The 23979-nt window shown below is 36.7% G+C and overlaps 1 protein-coding gene across 1 annotated transcript in view; it reads right to left on the reverse strand.

Annotated features, from left to right (window-relative positions):
• LOC145661143 (uncharacterized) overlaps positions 1-23979 on the reverse strand; it is a 578870-nt gene that overhangs the window by 196656 nt on the left and 358235 nt on the right. The window contains exon 2 of the mRNA XM_081726592.1: positions 2963-3123. Within this exon, the coding sequence (XP_081582718.1) occupies positions 2963-3123 (161 nt within the window). The remainder of the gene's footprint in view (positions 1-2962; positions 3124-23979) is intronic.

The raw sequence follows: 23979 nt of genomic DNA on the forward strand, positions 1-23979 counted from the left end.
CTAATCAGCGGCGGATAAATCGATTCTTCTCCACGCTACCCACCCGAGTAGAATTGAAACCAAGCCATATGTTAAACGAGTTTCATAATTCGAGGGACTCTAGAAGCTCGAGGAGCATCCAGTATAATGCAGAGATGTGCGTCTACGCGTAAAAAACGATAGTTTACGTTTACGTGTCAACTATGCGTAGACAATGTAAACAACGTAGACTATGTAGAATATTTCAACAACACGTAATTTAATATGGCGTCGTGGACAATAAAGGAGCTTTCTTTTGTCGTTACCTTGCGAAATTGCGTACAAAATAAAATGCCTAGACCAGCGAATAGTAACTTTCGAATACTTAGTTTCGTCTTGATGAAGGAAAATGAAAAATATGCATTTTGTAAAATATGCAAGAAAATATTGGCAAATACAGCAGATTCAAGAATGAAAGCCCACAGGTGAGAATTAGTTTTGTAAACTTCATTATAAAAGCAATGCTCGAAGCGGAAAATCTAAGGAAGTGGTATGTGCAGAGCAGAGTAAACATACAGATTAGATAATTCCCTTTACTTTTTATATGTTACTCGTTTCCCTAATCTTTCGCTGCACCGAAACAAAACAACTGAATGAGGAAATATGAACAAACGAGCAACGAAATTCTTCCTTACATTTGATAGTGGTTGTCTACATAGTCTACACGGGAAAAGATGTAATGTAGATTACGTATAGATTACAGTAGAGAATCACGTAGACGTAAAATTGTAGTTTACGGCACATCACTGGTATAATGGGGTGTGAAGGACTGTCACTTCTGCCACTACTCCTAAGCCTCAGAATTATTTACTTTGTTTTCGAAAATACGAGTAGGTGACAGAATGAGCTCTTTGTTGTGTCAATGTTACAGTGCGGCACAAGAAAAGGTAGTACGTGTATCTCATAAATATAACTGGAAGTGACCTTACTTGTGATCGCATCATGACAAAATGGATGATCAGTTTAAAATCAATTTTTGAACATAGTACCTAGCTCCAACTGGATTTTTATGGTGTCACTTTAATTAAAATGCGTATTCTAAACGGGGAAGAGGTTCAAAATTTATGGAGTATCGCAGAAATCCTCAAATTATGAAAATAAAATTCAGGCATTTCACGGTGATAATGAGACTGACAATGTAGATTATAGTATGGTATAAGAAAATGAAGTAATTGCCCTCCGCTCTAAAATATCGGAAGTTCCGACACACTATTCCGAATTTCATTTTCCTAACTTGAGCGGCTCGTCAGGTACTCTATTTTTGACAGAAATTTTGAACCTACTCTGCCCCTCTGAATACACATTTTAATCGAAAATGCATTAAAGTACCTCAGCTCGAAGTAGGTATTAACTATTTAAGAATATTTGAAGTGGTGCAGTCGTTCGCCCTTATAATCAGACAGAAAATGTCAATTTCAATGTGGTGAAAAAACATACACTGCCTTCTTCACCCTTCTTCGTATATACACACACTGCCTTCTTCGCCCTTATAAGTGTACTTAAAATGAGAGCAGTACAAGTTCTTGGTTGATTTAATTACTGGTAGGAGTTTTTACTGGTACTGGAGGAGGTACTAATTAGAGGGGCTCCTTAGATATTCTATTAAAGGGAAGAATTTGTAACTACCATTTTAAGATATATTTTTCGTCGAAGTGACATGATAAAATTTCTGTTAAAAATATATACTAATTATGTTCGAAAATTCATTTCAAATAGTTCAGATCTTTTTCCATGATCGCAAGCACTGGATCCCCGATCACAAACAATATCACTATTACGTTTATTTATATACTATGTGATCTACTTTTCCATGCGTAACCTTGTAGAATCGAAAATAAATTCAGAGGAAATTTAGAGGGATGTTCTCTCATCATAAATATAAGTTTCGAATTTATTAAATACTGAAGCAATGATGTTTCTACTTATACCGTCGATACACTCATGTTTCATCTAAGACTTTTATTGCACCTCCACCAGAGGAATGAGTTTGTAATATAATCAAATTTAGAATTTAATCCCGAAAGAAAAGCTCTCTAATTCCATTATTCCTTAAAAAAAGTAGAATAAACTTTTTTCGGTTGAATTCCTCGAGTGAAAACGTCTAACTCCAGATCTGCCGACTAAACTTCAGAAAGTGTCAATCACTCAACATGAGTATATACAAACGCAATGATCGTAAAGTTTGTTGATGTTCAAAGAACACACCTTAATCTTAACTTGATTTAACCTTACGCATACAAGATGTGAAGCTAAACTATAAACCATAATCTAATATTGAGTCATTGGCGTTGTCATTATTATTTTTTATATACGTGGTTGTTTCTCTTTCGCAGTAAAATATAATCAAATAAAACCAAATAGAAAGTGAGTTTTTTTAAATAGAAGCTGCTTTATACACGGTAGAATTGACAATTGTGTATTTGTGCATGCTATGTTGTTCTTGCATTGCTAATTTCCATGCATGCATTGCTATATACAATGTCTCATTACTGCAGAAATGGTGCATAACTTCTACATACAACGAAAATATAATATTCTGTATCAAATGCAAGCAAATCATTCTACTTATTACATCTCAAGTGCAAATTTAAGGTAGTTTTGTATAAACTGTGGCAGTGATACCTCCACTTGGCTGTTTAAGAGCACTCGCCCAGTACCTGCAAGAAACACAATTTGGTTACCCCGCCTAAAGCGGAAGTTCTATCTTGGTCAGGTTAATACCAAATTTCTGCCAAACTTTTGTTTTCGTAAATCTAAATCTACAAGTTGTTTAACTTTCTTCTTTCTGAGTCACAGATTTCACAAATGTTCTCAACATAAAAGACAACTAAGAGATTTTAACTAATAACTTACACTGGAATGATTGTCTCTTCTTCAACATTAACAAAAACGATACTTGTAACCACCATTAGTCTGAAAAATTTTACTTTGAGCAAAGGCTTACCGTTTTATAAAACATACAAGCGTGTCTGTCCTCATCCTCGCTGTTGGGACAGTCAATGTATCCGTCACAAAGCACATGGTCCCCTACACATCGATACCTTCCCATTCTATCTGGTGTCGGACACGCAAACCTCTTCATTCCATCTTCCGCGGGCGGACATTCTGCAAAGAAAACACATATTTTAGATTTCTAGTGTTATGATACTAAATTAGATTTTGTACCAATTCAAATTCGTTTATCAAATTGTTACTCTCTGTTGAAAAATACATTAAATAATACCGTCCATGAAGGAGCACAATTGAAATTAACCTAGTGATTGATGTTCGCGCTTAAACAGGCTAGAATTGAGTCTTTGGGATAAATTGTCAAAACTATAGTTTAGACACTCCTCTAAGAGGGTGGAAGTGTTATTTTGGAATATATGCTTATTAGACGTGTAATGTGTGCTGAATTTCGAGGTAAATTCAAGGACATACCTAGAAAATGAGAAATAACTCTCATGACAATAGAATGCAGCTGTACGTATATCAAGGAAAAAATGTGGGTCTCCTTGTCGAGGGTTCGGAACCATTGTATTCACGCCCACGAATGGTTGTCTAATGAATAATACAAATGGTAATCAGAAAATGCAATGCGATGTATGTACAGCCAATAGCGAAAGTATCTTCCTATTAACTGCTACAATTCCATTAGGTCAGGTCCAGTAATTTTGGTGATATCTTAAACGCCTGGACAAATGCAATCCAACTTACATCTGACATTTCCGCCAGGAGACAGGACAGTTGGTAAAGCTGAGATACACTGAAACAGGCTTTTGTAATAGAGTTGAGCTGGAAGAAATTTCTCCATTTTTAGATTTATTTCTATCATTTGGAAAGTGTTGTCCGTCATTCATAACATCTATGATATTATAAATCGTTGTGTGTACAACGTATTATTTCACTACATACTGCATGCTAGAAGAAAGAAAAATTACTGATTATACTTTACTTAGTAAATGTTTGAAATTAACTGAAAATGTCAATTTTGAAACAATTGAAGAAATTAAGTTTGTAAACCTTTGTCTCCATTAATGGACCTCTCTAATGCCCCGTGATCCTAGTCTCTTTACTTGTCAACAGAAGATCTTGATTATCAAGCTGAATATGAATTGAAATTGAAATTGAACTATGTTAAAAAGTTCGGAACTGCGGGGATTGGAACTCAATGAGCCTTCACAGAAATCCAATGCGTTAATCATTTACATACGCCAATACTTACTTGATGTTGTACAAAAACTGCTAGCTAGTTAAAAACCTCTCATGCAAATTTAGACGAGCCACTAAGACCTGGCTGAAGAGACGATCATTAGTTGAGTTAAGTTTTTTCGTCAAATTTTATTGTTTAGGTAATTTTCATTATAATTCGATTATTGCTTTAATGTCATTAACGGCTATTCCTACACCTTAGTTTCACAGATTCGACCTGTTTCATACGAGTTATTATAACATCAAAGAAAATGTGACTTGTACGCAAAATTAGAGCATGTTTGTTCATTGCAAGAGACGTAATGTCTAATTATTAGCTGAAAACTCAGGTGTATCCGAGTGTAAACAAATCATAGTGTAGAGAAGGAAACGGTTTACACCTTAAACAATACAAAGTCGAAGCAGCGTACGAAATAGTTCAGCTGTTTTAGTGAATAGTTTGTTAATCATGTGTGCGTGTATTCAAATCCTGTTGTAAGCCAATCTTCCTAACCTACCCGGAGACTGAGATAATATCTTTGAGTAAACGTTTACCAACTTCTTTTCTCTCAAATCCCATTACGAAACAACATTATTTGAGTTCTAAATTTAAAAATGTAATATTATGAAATGAAATCTTTCCGTTTAAAATCCCACGATTATGTCCGTTAGGCTAAAGGGAATGATTAAGGTAAGTAAATAATTACGGAAGAATTGATAGAATGAAAATTGGAAGGAAACGGGAAATTTCGAGAAAACCTACGGACATGACAATGTCCAACACAAACTTATTTGACTGGGATTTGTAAATGTAAAATTGTGAGAATAAGATATTTTGTGTGTTCCCTATACTGTTAATATTGCCTCAAGTGCGGGTGACCAGAGTTCAATTCTCGGTATAAGCCCTTGTGGTTCGGATACCACGTTGAGGTGTGGGTACACGTTTCCATAGGCTCGCTAGTGAAAGGAACACTAAACTCTCATTAGTCAACTGCTATTATCTTATTCTTCAGCATTTCGGGAGGTTTTCTTAACAAATAGAAAAGTACACTTGTTTCTTCTTATACATTTCCAAATGGTAAACTTTTGTAGATATGAATGAAGAAATATTTAGATTGTTTTTATTATTTTTATCGTGTATAATACCGAATTTCGCGTCAGAAAGGTGCTTAACTCGATTTAAAAATCGAGTACTGCTTTGTATTTGACTTTAAACTTCACTCTTATACAAAAGTAAGCTGGAAACATACATTAAATGCCAAGTTAATTAATTAATTAATTAACACAGTAACAATGTGGCACAGTACATCGTAGAGAAATAAGAGTAATATCGAGTACACGTAAGTTAGGATTTTGTAATATAAGGTTGTCTAAAAAGTACTAATCATTTGAAGGTCAAAATTTAGAAGGCTTTTTGTCTTTTAAAAATAACATGATAGAACCACATAATACTATTTTAATTGATGACCTTCTGGCATTATTCCGGTAACATCTTAATCTCCTCGCTATAGAAATTTTATTGTTTCTGGTAAATAATGTTACCTGTGTTTTTCACGGCTTCGTTCTAAACTAATTTAACATCATTCAGAGTGTTCGGAAGAGACCGAAACAAACGATTGTCTAGCGATGTCAGATCCGGGGAATACGGCGGGTGCATTAAAACTTCCCAACCAAGTGCTCGCCACTACTGACAGGATGTTAAAAATATGAGTATATGCAGTCTGGCTTCGTCAGCATGGTATAGGCAGTGATTTATTTGTGGATTTTGTAGAAGGGGGGAATATTTATGAAAGATTGTGTTCCGTATAATAGAACAGCTATAAAGTCAGGTTGGGACAACGTTATTTTTAAACCTATCTACTTTGAAATTATGGTACTTGTTTCAGGGAGTCCCCAAGTTCATATTTTTTTTTCATTTTTTTAAAAAAACAATTTTATGATAAATATTGGGGGTACGTTAGATAAAATTTGGTTAGGTAGATGATATCACATTTGTTACTTGCCTTGCTACTTTTCGTCCTACTGCTGAGGACAAGTGGGCAGCATCCAGCAAAAGCCCTATAGTTACATTGCAACCTGCGTAACTTGTCATAACAAGTATCACACTCTTACGTAAAACTGTTTTGAATGAATGAATGATTGGGGGTTAATGGGGACGTCAGCAACGAGTAAAACTGTTTTGTTATGACAAGTAATTCTTTGGTCCATTCTTATTAATTGAAAACGAAATTCATCGCCCCAAGAATAAATACTAAAATAGTTAAGAGTTTACTTTCTGCAGAACAGTGATAGGTGCACATACACTTGATCTAATTTTATTAAATAGAAGGGAAAAGACGGTACTAAATGTCATTCTTCATACAATAAATAAGTTTTAGTACCAGTCGAATTAATAGTACTGTCACACCGTACCTCACTTTAGAATAGTGAAGCAATAGGAGATTGGTTTAAATCGGATACCGGCTTTTCCCAGTTGTTTTGTTGGTAGCAGCATGATTTCCACTTTTTATCCAGCTGATGACATACTTTTCTGCATTGAAAGAAGTCTCGTAATGTCTAGATTCGATTTTTTTTTAATACAGATAAACTGTTTCTAGCGTCAGTGTGCTGTAATTTTAAGCTGGAAAAGCCTCTCTCAAAGTATGCAGAAGAAACTAGAACGACAATGATTTCATGTTAAGATTTTGTAGAATTTGTCCAATATTAGGAGTTATCTGGGAATGCTGCAGAATTTTGGCTATATTATCAGAGGAAAATTGTATTTTATTTTTTTAATTTCCATTAGTTCTTTGTCGCCGTATAACATTTAGTCTGGCAGCCAGTCCATAAGATTTGCAGAGTACCTTGCATTTTGGGGTGACCAAGGTTTTTTAATGTTTTCTTATAGATTTTGATGGGCTGAATCCAAAACTGCCGAGTGCAACGCTGGCACCCTTGAGCATTTCCCACAAAACTCACTAACGATTTCCCCTCCCCCTTTTTATTAAAAAATCGTTGAATTCGGGAAAATTATCTGTAACTTCTACAGTAGTTAATGTAGAATAAAAATTCAAACCTTGTTCTGCTTCTAATGAAACAGTCTTTCTAACTATGTTAATCACTTGGGGCTGCGACGAACAGGAAAGGGAAATAAAATGGGAAATTACGGAAAATTCCCTCCTAAAGCAACTTTCAGCTGTTAATATCCAAGAGCCGTACCTCGAATCTCCATCCGGAAAGAAAATATTTTTATATTTTCATGAAGTTTCCACACTAGCAAACAATATTAGGAAGGGTACCGCCCTGGCACCCTTGAACATTTCCCACAAAAATCACAATTTCCCATCATTTGTATTTTACCAAAAAAATATTAACTTCTGGGAAACTATCTGTAACTTCTACAGTAATTAACGTAGAATAACGGTTCAGAGCTTGTTATGCTTCTATTGAAACAGTCTTTCCAACTATGTTAATCACTTGGGCTGTGATGAACAGAAAAAGGAAATAAAATGGGAAATTCCGGAAAATTCCCTCCCAAAGCAACTTTCAGCTGTTAATATCCAAGAGCCGTACCTCGAATCTCCATCCGGAAAGAAAATATTTTTATATTTTCATGAAGTTTCGACACTAGCAAACAATATTAGGAAGGGTACCGCCCTGGCACCCTTGAACATTTCCCAGAAAAATCACAATTTCCCATCATTTGTATTTTACCAAAAAATTATTGACTTCTGGGAAATTATCTGTAACTTCTACAGTAATTAACGTAGAATAACGGTTCAGACCTTGTTATGCTTCTATCGGAACAGTCTTTCCAACTATGTTAATCACTTGGGGCTGCGACGAACAGAAAAGGGAAATAAAATGGGAAATTCTGGAAAATTCCCTACCAAAGTATCTTTCAGCTCTTAATATCCAAGAGCCGTACCTCGAATCTCCATCCGGAAAGAAAATATTTTTATATTTTCACGAAGTTTCGACACTAGCAAACAATATTAGGAAGGGTACCGCCCTGGCACCCTTGAACATTTCCCACAAAAATCACAATTTCCCATCATTTGTATTTTACCAAAAAATTATTGACTTCTGAGAAATTATCTGTAACTTCTACAGTAATTAACGTAGAATAACGGTTCAGACCTTGTTATGTTTCTATCGGAACAGTCTTTCCAACAATGTTAACCACTTGGGGCTGCAATGAACAGGAAACTAAAATAAAATGGGAAATTTCGGAAAATTCCCTCCCAAAGCATCTTTCAGCTCTTAAAGTACAAAGAGGATGGGATGTATCTCCCTTCCGAAAGAAATATTTTTATATTTTCATGAACTTTCTACATTTGAAAATAACCGTACATACGTGAACTGTAACCGTAAGATACACACTTGAATTAAAATTTAATTAAAATTTAAAAGGAATTTACATTTATAGAATTGATAAGTAGCACAATGGATGGTATAATTATCTTCCTTGTATAATTTGGGCAGTAGGATATATTTTTGTATTTGCTTATGTTTTTAACAATTTAAGTTCAGTTTACAATTCCTGGCTAAAAGTTCATGGGTTTTAATGTTTAAATCTCCTTTTATCTTTTCATCGTTATTAATTCTAATGTTCCTCCATGTATTAATTCAATCTTTATATATATCTACAGGTAGCAGCCATCACATAGACGTAACAGTTTTTAGTGAACATGTGGGTGGGTTTACAACTTCCAAAGTAGTGTTTCATAGTGCACTTTTTAAAAACATGGCGGAAGGAAAGAAGTCATTTTCACCTGTCAGAAAACACAAGAGCGGCTTATAACTGGAGGACCAGCTCGAGTTCGATCAATTATGTTGGCAAGTAATCTTCGACGTTGCGGACGGTTTATTTCTCTTGAGGAAAATGTGCCAGTATACTTTCATAAGGACTGCATATCAACATATGCTTCGTAGTAGCATATCAAGAGAACCAAAGAGCAGTCAACTTCAACCTCCTCTGAACCACAGGTGAAACGGATTAGAAGATCAGACGCAAAACCTTTCAATTTTCGTACTGACTGTCTATTCTGTGGAGAGATCTGTTCCGATCCTGATCCAAAAAATCCAAGTCGATGGCGCAGATATCACCTTCTTAGAACGGTCGATCGTCCAGGGCAACCGACTATTCAAGAAGCTATCCTCAAAATATGTGATGTTAGAAATGACAAATTGTCCTAAGCTGTTCGAGTGCTTGTAAATGGAGCTGTTGGAGATCTACATGCGGCAGACAATCAATTCTTGCACAGTAAGTCAGCTAAAATTTGTTCACTAAAACGCAGCATAAATAAAGGAAGTGACGGAGATGGAACCAACGCAGTCACGACAGGTTTAAAAGAGGACACCTCTCGTATTTGGAACTCCATCGAAGCTTACCATCTTTATCAACAGAACGGTGGAACTAGAACTGATCATCTTGCAATTATAAGAGATGTTCAGGAAAGAATAGGTAAAGACCTTCTAGTATTGTCCTCTCCTGGTGTATCCAGCATTCTTGCCTTTAAAAATCAAGCTGCTCTTGCCATGAATATTACCGAAGATGCGAACGATGATGATGGAGAAACAATAAAAGAACTAAGTACAAAGATAATGAATGAAGTGAAGAAGCCTGATGAAAGATTGAAAAGTTACGAAACTACCCTCTCTGAAGACAATATTAAAAATAATGTTAGTGAAAATTTACTTTCCCTATCAGAGATACTTGGAATTACTGAGCTACCTGCAATACTCATTGGAAATATCGTAACTGCAGCATTGACAAAGCAGCCAACTACTCTCCAGATTGCTCTTGCTATGCTTCTGAACAGCAAACGTCTCATTGACGAATTCTATAAGTTTGAAATCACTTGTAGTTACAATGAGACCCTAAGATTTAAAGCGTCAGCTGCAGCAGAAACCAGCAAAGCACCAACTTTGCAAGGACTTAATCCCTCAACAGACGGATTTGTGCAAGCTGTTGGTGACAACTTCGACACGTCTATTTCATCTCTAAATGGCCTACGTCAAACTCACAGTATGGCTCTGCTGATAACTCAAGTGGAGGAGTCATGGAGTTGCAACAGTAACAAAATTTGTCGCATTTCAAAGGAAGAAATGAAGGAACGTGTGACTAGTGGAGTGCTTGTACACCGGTACACAGGGCCAAAAAAGCCACCAATGTCCCAACATTTCTCAGTAAAAGAAGTGCCAACTCTAGCATTACTTGCATCTCACGTTTATCCAGTGCACAGAGCACAAAGAATAGATTTCGAGTTTTTAAAGTCGATCATTAGGAGTCCTGAAGTCACTCCTGAATATGGTGGCTATTATACAAGAAAATCAAGAGCCATTAAACAAGTGTTAAAAGGGGTTAGCTTGAAAAAATTGGGGTCTCAGGAAGAGATAACCAGTGATATAGAACAAAAAGCAACTGACTTTGTAACTGCGTGCTATGGTGTAGCTAGTGTAAAGTCTATGATAGAAGTTCGCATTAACGTTTGGAAGAAAAAAAAACTGCATCTGCTCACACAAGAGCCCCACTACTTTGCTCTCTTCCACCCACGTCGGAAGCTTTTAAACTAAATGTAAAGCGCGCACATCTACAAATGCTAATTTGGCTGAGTGCAGACAGGGCAGACCCACCAAATGTTGATCCAACTTGTTACGGATGGACACGTGATGAAACAACCAAATCGTTAAGGCCAGGTATGCTTCCTCAAAATGTTGAGCCAGCTCCTGCCGATGTATTTCACCTCATCAAATGTTCCTGTTCGTCAGAAAAACCTCGTTCAACAAGATGTAGTTGTGTAGGTAAACTACCTTGTACAATGTTCTGTAAACGCTTTGATAACAAACTAAACACGTACTCACATAACGACGCTGACGAGAGTGAAGTTTATCTTGAATAACCCTTTTTTACAGATAAGTGTTGCTTTTAGAATATCACTAGAACATTCATTTTCTAAGTGTGCGAAACCTCTCGAATTACAGGTGTTACATTTTAATCAAAATCATAAAAATCGAAGAAAGTTATAAGAATATTTATTTTTTTAAAACATACGACTTATTAATACACTTTACTGATAATAGAAAATTTTGGAGCAGTCTAAATACATTACATTCTTGCTTAATAAAAATGTCTCGAAATTGCAAATGTTGCTCTAAGGGCTGATATCGTTGGAAAGATCGTTCGAACAGAAGCAGAAAGGGATTAAGCATTATTCTTTGTTAATTTGTATAGAAGTTCAAGGCACATTTCCCGCAATAAACTATTTTTGATATAGATGATGGGAAATCATGAGTTTAACGGGAAATGGTAAAGGTGGCAACCTTTCTAATACTGTTTACTAGTGTAGAAAGTTCATGAAAATATAAAAATATTTCTTTCGGAAGGAGACACACCCCATCCCTTTAGTACTTTAAGAGCTGAAAGATGCTTTGGGAGGGAATTTTCCGGAATTTCCCATTTTATTTCCCTTTCCTGTCCATCACAGCCCAAGTGATTAACATAGTTGGAAAGACTGTTCCGATAGAAACATAACAAGCTCTGAACCGTTATTCTACGTTATTACTGTAGAAGTTACAGATAATTTCCCAGAAGTCAATATTTTTTTTGGTAAAATACAAATGATGGGAAATTGTGATTTTTGTGGGAAATGTTCAAGGGTGCCAGGGCGGTACCCTTCCTAATATTGTTTGCTAGTGTAGAAACTTCATGAAAATATAAAAATATTTTCTTTCCGGATGGAGATTCGAGGTACGGCTCTTGGATATTAAGAGCTGAAAGATACTTTGGTAGGGAATTTTCCAGAATTTCTAATTTTATTTCCCTTTCCTGTTCGTCGCAGCCCCAAGTGATTAACATAGTTAGAAAGACTGTTTCATTGGAAGCAGAACAAGGTTTGAATTTTAATTCTACGTTAACTACTGTAGAAGTTACAGATAATTTCCCCGAAGTCAACGATTTTTTAATAAAAAGGGAGGAGGGGAAATCGTTAGTGAGTTTTGTGGGAAATGCTCAAGGGTGCCAGCGTTGCACCCGGCAGTTTTGGATTCAGCACATCAAAATCTATGAGAAAACATCAAAAAACCTTGGTCACCCCAAAATGCAAGGTTCTCTTGCTCTGCCACCAGACTAATTCTTTCAGACAATTCTTCTGGCCACTTGCATTGTAGCAAAACCTCGAGCCTACTGAACGTTTCATTAGGAAAGCAAGACCGTATGTTATCTGCGAGACCCTGACAGAATTGCAATCTTATTTGCTGGTATTTCTCAGAACTGTCTAAGGGTTTTACAAGTGGGACTCCACAAAACTGACCAGTTTCTTCAAACTGACGTAATTCTTCCATGAATATGCCATCCTTATTTTGCAACGCTTCCAGTACACGTACAGTTGTTTCAATTTTGCTTATTGCCTGTACAGTACAAAGTATGCTGACCTTTCTTGTAGAAACAGGCTAAGGACATCTAGAGGTTCCAGCATATCTCGGATCATGGACATTTCATAAACAAAATTCCACTTAGTGAAATTTTGCAGGCCCGCAAATATTACACGCTGCTCAAAACTTCTGTGCCAATTTGTAGAAGCTTCTCGAAAGTGTTCCACCAGAGCGCAGGGTAGGATTTCCACAATGCTTCTACTGAACGGTAAGAAGAGCGTAACCACCGTATATCAAAAACTGTATTAATATTATAGAAAAGAATACCTAGTTCTTCTGATATTAATTCGATTTCTCGTGTTCTACGGGGACATTGAATAAACACCGTGTAATCGCTCTAGTAGCGTTGCCAGGATGTGTGTTTGGGGGGGGGGCTAATGCTGTTATAGGTACATATAAAAATTACAAACAAAAAAATATATAAACATAAAAATATATAAAAAAAATATAAACATCAAAGTACGAAAGTACATTGTCGGACCTCTTTGGGGGGCCCGGCCCCTCTGCCCCCCTTCCCTTCGTCACTGCGCTCTACAAAATGAACCATATCTGAAACCGTATTAACAAAGTTGTGAACAACCAGTTCCATCTTCTGACTCATGTAGTAAAACACGAGTAAATTGGTTTCTAATTCTCACTGCAGTAAAGGGACAGTATCATTTATTTCGCGTCGCATGTTACTGGCGCTCTCAGACAAAATGCCATAAGTCTTTCCCGTAATATCGTTTTGGAAAGATTCATACGTTCACATAATCACGGAATCACAAACCTCTCTGCCTGTTATTGCCTGTAACTCAAATAATACTAAAATTGTATTGATACATACGCGATTAACTACAGTACGGATATACACAATGAGAACAGATTTATGAGACACAGTGGAGGATTCATCCACCATTAGCTCGAAGGGTTCAACGGAACGCGCAAGGTACTCGGCCAGTTTGCTTTTATTTGTGTAGCTAAAAGTCAATAACCTCTTCCTGCATTTGGCATCAATTGATGCCACATCTTTCGGCGGGAAAAAATGTACTTTATTGCATTGAAGTAGTATCTATCGCTGCTTGTTGGCAACGCTTGTTGCCCGGATGATATTTTGACGCGCCACTAGATGGCTGGAGCAACTACAACCAGTAGAAAATTTTGGCGCGCTTCAGAGAACTGCTTGTTTTGCCACTATGTGTGTCGCTCCGTTTTGTATTGTGTTTTTCATCAGGAAGAGTCGGAACTGGAGGTAAGTAAAAATCATATTCTGAGACAATGGTATCCCTTTTTTCATATTATTATGTGTGTATTGTAATATGTCGTTCCTTTCGAAAATTATGAGCCAATTAAGTGATGGCATCAAATGATCCCTCTGTGCTGATACGGTTCTGATAAGTCGCATATACTTGATAACCGCTTTGAAATATAAAATAGTATCTAAATATTATTTTTTGCCTACATTGTGTAACAATAGATATTTGAAACAATAACAGAGCCACATAAAACGTTTTTTTCAGTGTCGTAGTCTGAACTTGTAACACGGGGGTCGCCAATAAATCACAATAAAATGCTACCTTTTTATGTGCTGACGGCATTTCTCTACAATAAACACGTAGAAACGTGAGACTGAGGAGAGTACGGAAACGAGGGAGTGTTTTGGGGCTTCGTACCAGCAAAACCTAAACTTTATTAGTAAATTTTGCGTAGTTTTAGATTTAATTGTACATAGAATTTTCTCTGATATTGAAATTGTCTTGCACGAATCCTTGCCGTAGCACTTGGTTCACGATTGTTCATTGCAAAATTAGACAATAGCAGATATTTCAAGCAATAAAAGTCAAGATTGTAGATTACTGACCCCCGTGTAGTGCACCTATATAATATTTAATATTTTCCAAGTACAAAAGGTCAATATATTATCAACTAATATTCCTAATAATATAAATAATTATGTTTGATTATTTCTAAAACAAATCAACCTAAATATCGTAACCTAAAGCCAATTACGGGTATGGGAGGGTCAGGGTCAGATATCTACTTCCTTCCCAAACAGGCTATTTATTTTTGGCAGGTTCATTCTACACAAGTTTTAGAATTAAAATGCTCAGTGGCGGATCTAGCCCGGGACCGGGGGTTCTAGGCCTCCCCTGTTTTTTGGGCTACAAAATTAAATGAGGTTAAAATACTTATAATAACCATAATTTTGAAATCTTGCAGTACCATATAGGTGATGATGGGTCACATTCTGAGAGCATCTGCAAGACCTCGTAGTTATGAGCTTCTAGATCCGCTACTGAAATTGCTATACATTTGTTAGTAGCTACAATGATCATATGTTTACCTACTTGTACTTGAATATTTATTATTTTTACAGCCTCTCTATGGCTCAAGGATTGAGGCAGGAAGAAATTGCCAGCCTTCTGTGTTCAGAAGTCCCATCAGACTCTGAGGCCAGCTTCTGCAGTAATGATGAAGATGAATTCCCGCCCAACAATCAGCGTCATGCTCCTTTTGAGGAAGATTTTGCTGAAACATGTGAAGATGACAGCTGTCCTAATGTCCCTGAAGTGAGTGCTTCTCAGAGCGATCAATCACAAATTACGATAGTAAATGCTCCTGAAAATCAGGTGCCTTCGGCGACATTCCTAAGTAGCTCTGATGAGAATTCACGCCCCACATCACAAGATAATTCAATTTTTAGTGTGAGAGTGCCTACTAGTTCTTAAAAACGTTCTTTGATTTGGTTTGCTGGTAAAGACAATGATTACACAATAATGCCCCTCCTTTCAGCGGACAGCGTAATATCAATATTCACGGAAACGACCCATATGATTACTTTGTACAGTTGTTCCCTGAGACATTGATGGAACACATTGTGACAGAAACCCAACGGTATGCTTTGCAACAAGGTAAACATTCATTCAAGATCACTCTGATGAACTAAAAACATTCTTAGGGGTTGATATAATGATGACATATATAAAATATCCAGACAGACGTATGTATTGGTCATTAGTTCAGAAATGTGAAAAAATACAGCTAGTAAATGTTTATGTGAAGAACTTTCAAGCGAGACAATGGAAGAAACAAAAACATGCTATTCATGAACATTTTGCAGTGGACTTGTGTGCCTTTTTAGTGAAATAACTTTTTATATACACAGATTATGTTATTTGTCAACTTTTCTGTACCAAGCTGTTTAAGATTGTATTACCTTTATTAAATGTACTTTTACTAATGTAAATATTTTATAATTTATGAGAGTCAATTCTGAGGATGTAATCACTTTCATTCCATGGAAGGAATGGCAAACCACTATGGACTCACCTTGCTCAGGTACCTTCGGATATAATTTGCCTTTAGGAAGATCACCACATCATCGTCGTCATCATCGATGAAGATTGCAAATTATTTGTCAGTTTGTCTCAGGGTACTGGCATCGGTTGATGCCAAGTCAAATATTCCTCAATTGCATGCTGGCAACAACTGATGCCAGGTCCCTGGGACCCCATGGGACCCTGAGAGAGCAAAATTGATAGTTTTTCCGACTTACACGTCTAAATATTAGTCTGAATACAACATGTCGATTTTTTTCAACGCTGGAACACATAGCATGCAGGAAGAGGATAATATTTGCACATGTAACATACGAGTAAAGAACTTGTCCAAGGTCCATTAAATTTATTTCTTGCAATTTAATAAGACGTGAGAGCACCGTAAACGATAGACGATTTTGGACAATAAAGTAGGTAGTCCTAAATATCGTAGTTGTATTTTTAACACGAATTTAATTCACAATTTTCCACCTGTCTTTTGCATTTGCCATTGAAACCTATATTTCTTCCGTATCCCTTTGTTCACACATCGACATGTGAACATTTCTTGTGTGCAATAGACTTTTCGTGGTCAAAGATTTTATAAAAACAGATTGTATAGCCTAGGAAAGGGGGAAAATATCTTCCCAGGCTGGGAAGACTGAATTAAATCTAGAGACAGGGAAGTCAAAACTTAGAAGGGGGGAAATTCTCAGGCTTCCCTGGCTACAAATAAATCCCTGGGTATACGGTACCCTCTTTGTTGGCCAGTTCTGGAAGTTTCTTTTGAATTGCTAGGTGCGTTCAAACTAGTTGTCCAAAAAGGCCAAGTATCGATCTGCCCGACGATAACAGTCCTTGCTGTACAAAATTTTACGAAACGCACACTATAAACTTCTTGGAGATCAGTATGGGTTTTGCCACAGATTGCGGTCTTGTTTTCACTTCTCCCACCATCTTTCTTGCCCATTCTTCCAGGCTATCTAGTTTTATCACTGCTGATCAACTACTTCAGAAATGTCCCTTGTTTGTCACGTTTCAGTAGAGATTCGGGTTATGTCGGCGGTATTTAGAGCTATGTTGGCGGAAGTTCACTACCAGAAGGACCACCCGTACGGAATTAGTCTCAACGTAGTAGCTAGAGATAAAGTGTTCTGGGAGAAGGCACCAGTCCTCCAGTAGCCAAGTAGATGGAAATCATAATGATTCCCACGGCAACTGTAACATTAGTTCCAGGCGTGATCAGAGTGACTTTAACAACTGGGATATTGCAGGGTGGAAGGTAACGTGAACCACCACTCTATTTTTCGCTAATTTGCTGATAGTAGAAGGAGAACATGGTCTTTCACGGGTCAAAATATATTTCCCAAGGTAAAATATACTCCCATCCGGATCTCCGGGAGGGGAATGGCTCTAGAAGAGCTATTGGACGAAAAAGTAACAATGCGAGGAAGATAGATAAGGAAAGAAAGACATGCAAGAGCAAATGGTTTAGGATAGGGACATGGAGCTAGGTACCATGTTACATGGAGAAAAGTTAGAAAATTTTAAAAAGTAAATGAAGCAAAATCATCTAGAGTTGGTATGAATGCGGGAGGTTAGATCGGAAAGGTAATCGGGTGTTGAACAGCGAAGAATATTGAATGTTTTACTCAGGTAATGAAAGAGGCGGTCACGATCGTGTAGGAATAATTCTTGGTAAGCGCTTAAAAGAGAAGATATTGAAAGTAGGATGTGTTGATGGTAGATTTACTATGTTAAGACTTAAATAAAAAACGAAGGATATAATTGTTGTACAGACATATACACCGACGACTTCGCGTAAGTCGAAGAAGTAGAGAAAAAATATGGGAAAATAGAAGACATTATAGACTGCGAAAAGATGGTACATGTGTAATTGTAACGGAGTATTTTAAAGCAGTTGTGGGAGAAACACAGGAAGATAGTGTTGTAGGCAAATATGGTTTAGGCGAAAGAAACGAAATGGAGAGGGACTGAACAATCTCTGTAGACGGAATTCACTAATAATTGGAAACGTGTGGTTCAATCAGCACAAGAGAAGATATACATGGAAATGGCAATAGACATGCCGAATATACCAGATAGACTATCTTATGATTCAGGAGAGCTATCAGAATAACTTGAAAAATGCGAAGACCTTTCCTGGGGCTGACATTTTCTCCGATCATAACCTTGTGCTGGCCGACGTGGATATATAACAGAAAATGCAGAGAGAATTAAAATAGGCAATCAGATATAAGTTGAATACTGAAAAGTTGAAAAACGAGGAAGTAAGAAATCTTTTTGTTGAGAAATTCGAAGAAAAATACAGAAACGAGGAAGGGACAGACGCAGGTAGTAACAGACAGTGGAAATATATTAAACATTGCATATAGCAGGCTGCAGAATAAATAATAGGTTGCCACGAACACAAAACGGATACAAAACCATCGGTTACAGAACAGATGTTGCAGAAAATGAGGGAAAGGAAGATGTGGAAACACGTTAATAGGAAAGACGGTAGAAAGGTGTATAGTAAGTTTAACAACGAGTTGCGAAGTGTAACAAACAGAGCAAGGGAAGAGTTTTACAGAACAATATGCAAGGACATAAAAGAATTACAGAGTTCGGAAATATGAGGAAGTAAAATCTATGAAACTTTGGAGGAAAGAAGGGGGTATTACAGTGGCAGTAGACAACAAGAATGTGAAGGTAGTCAGTGAGAGAAAGGAAGATTTAGGAAGATGGAAAGGATATGTTGAGAACATATATGAGGGTAGGAATAGACCGTGTGGCCTAGTTATTGAAGTAGAAAATGAAGTAGATTAGCATGGTAAAGTATTTAGTATTTTTCGGGATTAATTTGAGAAAGCTGTAAATGATATTAAAAATCTAAAGTCAACCGGAATAGATAATATACAAATCAAAATCATTAAGAATATGGCAGAGAAGGTCAAAAAAGAATTGTTCCGACTTTATAATGAAATATATAAAAGGAGAGTAGCCAAAAGACTTCCTGAAAACTTACATGACACCGATGGCTAAGAAATCGAACCCAAAGAGGATTGAGGATTATACAATTATTAATCCCATATCTCATACAGAAAGAAATGAGTCGAATTCTGAACAGAAGGTTCTTTGGAGAACAAAGGAAAAAGTTGAGGAGCAACAGTTAGGGTTCAGGGGGCGTAAGGGTACAAGAGAAGCAACTGGATTATTAAAAGTGATTGATGAGCGGTTTATATATATAAAAAAAAAAAAAGAAGCAAAAGAGGTATATGTTGTATTTATTGATCTAAAAGAGTCTTTTAACCGCATGAATTGTTGGAAGTTCTAAAGAAGGTACGAACTGAATGGAAAGATAAAGAAAGTTATACCCGATGAACCAACTAGTAAATGTTAAAATAGGGCAGAAAATGATAGAGGAGATTGCAATTGGAAGGGGACTTCAACAGGGATACTGTCTCTCACCAACAATATTTAATATCTATCTAGAAGAGATAGTGAAAGAACCGACTTAGATATTAGACTCTCACTTATGGATTGGTCATTAATGCCCAATGCTATTACGTCTTTAGAATGAAGATAGATTTACAATGTGAGCTATCATGGCCTCTGAAGGAGAAATCGAAACTGAACCAAAACAATGTGATTTTATTATCTGTTATTATCTAGCACTTTACTACAATTTGATGTTTACATGGTTTCACAGTTTTCTATAGGTGCGAGGCCACTACCTAATAAGTCATGATCTGTTACTGTATAATGATTAAAAATGATCGTAGAAACTAGTGCTATATCTGGGATAGTATTTGAGATGCGAAGAGTTGGAGAAGGAAGATCAATGAGAGTACCTGTCGTATGCAGTGTAATGAAATTAGTGAAGGTTTTTTTTTTTTTTTTTTTATCGGCGGCCGAGTGACTGTGGTTGTTTATATAAGCAAGGATCATATAGTGATTATATGTATTAGAGATATGTGAAAAGAATTCGTGAGGAATTGGAAGGGATTGTATCTGTAACGATGTAACTAGTTATGATCATCTTAACAGATGTAGTATTGCGTATGTTCGCAGTTTCGGCGGTTGTTTACCCCCTTCATAACCCACGTTGGCCGATATAAATAACACGTATGTTCTTCTTTTGATTCCTTTATTCACTCCAGGAGTTTCAAGCAAATCGGAGTGTGACACTTGGAAAACCTCGCTTGTTGGATGTAATTTACTAGTGTAGAATAAACAATAAATGGATTGTAGAGTTTAAAAATTAGTTTAATACATTAGTTTGTGTCTCCTCATGGGGATATGGAGGCTTGGTGCTAGTGCTATTTATTATAGGTTCCGCCTGTAATGAATATTTCTAGTTTGTGCCTAATGTGTGCACAAACTGAATATAATAGTAATTGGCGTTAGAATCTTAGATGGAAGTCACTAGGTCGACCTAACCTTAAGGATCGCCGCTATATATATATATATATATATATATATATATATATATATATATATGAGAGAGAGAGAGAGAGAGAGAGAGAGAGAGAGAGAGAGAGAGATTTAAAAATGAATGTACTTTTATTCGCCAAGCTACACGTACGCGTATATAGTTTATGCCAACATACCATTTTCCGCCCTGATAGATATTGTATAACAGAAGAATATGTACTAAACCGCCGATAATCACATACAAGGATTCCAGTCCTAAGCGAACCAAGAAATGCGATATCCGTAAACCAAGAAAACTTCCGAATACTTTGATGTTCGTATTCTCTGTGTTGGTTCCAGAGAGGATTATTTTTTTGATGTTATAAATGTTAACAGAAATGAAACAAACAATAATAGATACAATCTGCTACTTAACGGCTCATATTTTTCTTATAAAGTGCATAAATTAATAACAATATTATTCTTTCTACTACAATAACGTATATGAGCTGCATGATATATTTTAATGCCACAAAAATTCTTTTGTCTCAATTTTCTCGAAAACTGTACATGATAATTTACCTTCAAGTATGTCATTTTTTAAAATCTATATGTGATCTCTCGATTGATATATATCTTATCATTGGACAATATCATAGTAATCCAAAAATTAAAGTTTAAGAGTAGAACATAGTTTTGGGGTATATATGATTAACTCTTTTAGGATTTATGGTAACTGTCGTGTAGTTAGTGTCATAATAAATGCTTGGTTAGCATATACTTCTGTATCACACTCATCTTAATACGTAGGTAGCGTGATTATCATACAGTAAACATTTTTAGATTTGCAGAAACGAAACTTTTACAGAAAAATATTCATCGAGATTAACACTCACTCCTGGCGTTTTGTTCAGCTCAATGAAATCAATCAATTTTTACATGCTTCTTTCTGTATGCTTCATTTTTTCGTTTAACGCTGACAATGTTGCAGGATATCAAGCACTCCTGTACGATTGTTTTATGAATATGAGACTTTCCTTTGCCTTTAAACGTCCAAATAGGTAATTAGGAGTCTTTAATTCCATTTTCAGAGAAAGCGTACGACTGCAGTACATTAGGTGATTTTCACGATCATTACTTACCAAGAAATATTTTACTTACTAATACTATTGATGTGCTAGAAAGCTTCCGTACAAATTGTATTAAGACCATGACTTAGATCCCAAACACATGTATACACCATGTGCGTGGGTTTTCTCGGGGTTTTCCCGTTTCCTCCCACTTTCTTCATTCCACCATTTCATTCATCACTCATCATCACCGTCTCCTTTAGCCTAACCGGCATAAGCGTGGGACGTAAAACTCAAAGATTTTCCAAACACATGTATAAATCACAGACTCTAACTTGGAATAAAATACTAAAACATAATGGGGTAAAGCTGGAACTAATGGCAAATATTAACATGTATTTATTCACTGAGACAGGTATTCGAAGTGGTGTTACTAAAGGTAATCTTCGGAATGCTGTTGCAAATAACCCGTATTTACGTAGAATTATTTGACCCACGAGAAACTAACACGTTTATTATACACCTCAACATGAATAATTTATATGGCTATGTAACGAGCGAATACCTTCCGATTAGTTGTTTTCGTTAGGATTCTATGCCGTCGAGATATGGGAAACAGACTGTTATGAGATGGGATAGAAATCAACCTGAACACTAATCCCTTGAGGTTGATTTAGACTATTCATTTGGATTACATGACGAACTTTCAGATTTTCTAATGGCTACGGTGTTTGAGAAACCAGTGAACTATAAGCACGAAACACTACTGCAACCTCAGATCATAAATCGCATTATCTGATATACAGGTTGATCCACAATTATATTCCTATTTTCATTTCACTATTATTCTGTTAACACAGAAAGATCATACGCGAAGACGAAAAGGTTAGCGGAGGACCGTGGAGCATGGAAGCTTCTCAGCTGCGGCAAGTGACCTGCCAATAAAGGCAGAATACCTATGATGATGATGATTATTCTGTTATTACATATTTGCAACAATGTTACAATGTTACATGGTTGCTGTCAATTCTATTATGTACTATGGTCCTTGTCATTTTATTCAACATAGGCAGTATCATTAGTAGCACACCGTTTCAGTCTGGGTCCAATGTTCCTCACAGACCATTGCAACATGTTGTTTGGTACCGCACGCGCTCTTCCTTAATGACTGCTTCCAAGTCACGAGATTTTCTGGCATACACTTTCTCCTTCAAATACTCCCAGAGGAAAAAAAATCCAATGAGGGCAAGTCTGGACTTCTCGGCGACCACTAAACATTTCCGCGACGTCCAATAACGCGGCCTGGAAAATCATTGTCGAGCTATTCTCGTGAAATCAACGCAAAATGGAGAGGTGCCACATCATGCATAAAGTACAAATTGTCCATTCCATCGCAGGTTGAAACAATAGGATAAACAAACGTTTGTAGCATGTGCATGTGCATATAGCTTTCCACATTCACTGTTTCACGAAGAATGTAAGGACTGTTAAGAGTGTCATCACGAATACTACACCACACAGTCAGTGAAGGACGTGATTGCAATTTCTCAATTGCAGCTCGAGGACTGTTGTTACTAGGGGCCCAGTAATGGCAGTTATGGCGATTTATGAACCTACCCACATGGAACAGTGCTTCGTCTGATCATCTGATCATCTGATCACAGAATGTTACTCACATATCTGGTTCTTCTTCCATCCATTGTAATGTGGATTCAGCAAACTCCATTCTAACATAACACTCTGCCTGTGATAATAACTGGAAAAAATGTGGTTTTCATGGTCTGCAGTCGATCCTTCATTAGCCATTTGACCGAATCATATAATAAACCAGATTCCCTATGATATTGTCTGAGGGACTTCGTGGGACTCTCCGCAAACGCTGCAGCAGCGTTAGATTTATTCTCTTCAGTGACAACTCTCTTCAGGAGTCCATCACCCTTTTGGTGAGTAACCGAACCCGTATGCAAAAAATTCGCACGCAATCCACGTCCACGTTATTGTTTTCACGTCCAGAGTCGCATGTCTTCCTTCTCCCGTATCCATCATGTTTGCACCATTATAGGCGACTACCATACTTCCATCCTCACTACAATCCGAGCATGGTCACCAATGTTCAGTCTTTGCGCCATCTTCACTTAATTACTGATTAGATCTGCAACAAACAACAATAACGTGACAATTACATAATGACACATAATGGCATAGAATAGAGCATAATACGTGTATAACGGTAGAGTTATTTATATTACATCGATAGTGAGAAAATAGCAGGAAAATAGTAATAGGGACATAATAGTAGATCACCCGGTATTACCATATGCTGCAATTTATTTGACACTGGCTTAGCGCTTAAAAAAGTACATGGGGTGATACAGTTTAAACAATCAACGTAGCTGACTCCATATATTGAATTTAATACAAGAAACCATGGAAGCTAAAACCGATTTCAAAGACTTCTACAAGTCGCTCATCAACAGTGTATATGATGAGACAATAGAAGACGTAAGGAAACGTGTTGTTGTGTGGTTTCTATGTGTGATGTAAGAAGCTAATTACATCTCCACGTCTTGTTAGAGTGGGGAGATATTTAAGGA

The sequence above is a fragment of the Thermobia domestica genome, chromosome 1 (genome assembly GCF_964235325.1).
Source record: "Thermobia domestica chromosome 1, izTheDome1.hap1.1, whole genome shotgun sequence".
NCBI classification, from domain to species: Eukaryota; Metazoa; Arthropoda; class Insecta; order Zygentoma; family Lepismatidae; genus Thermobia; species Thermobia domestica.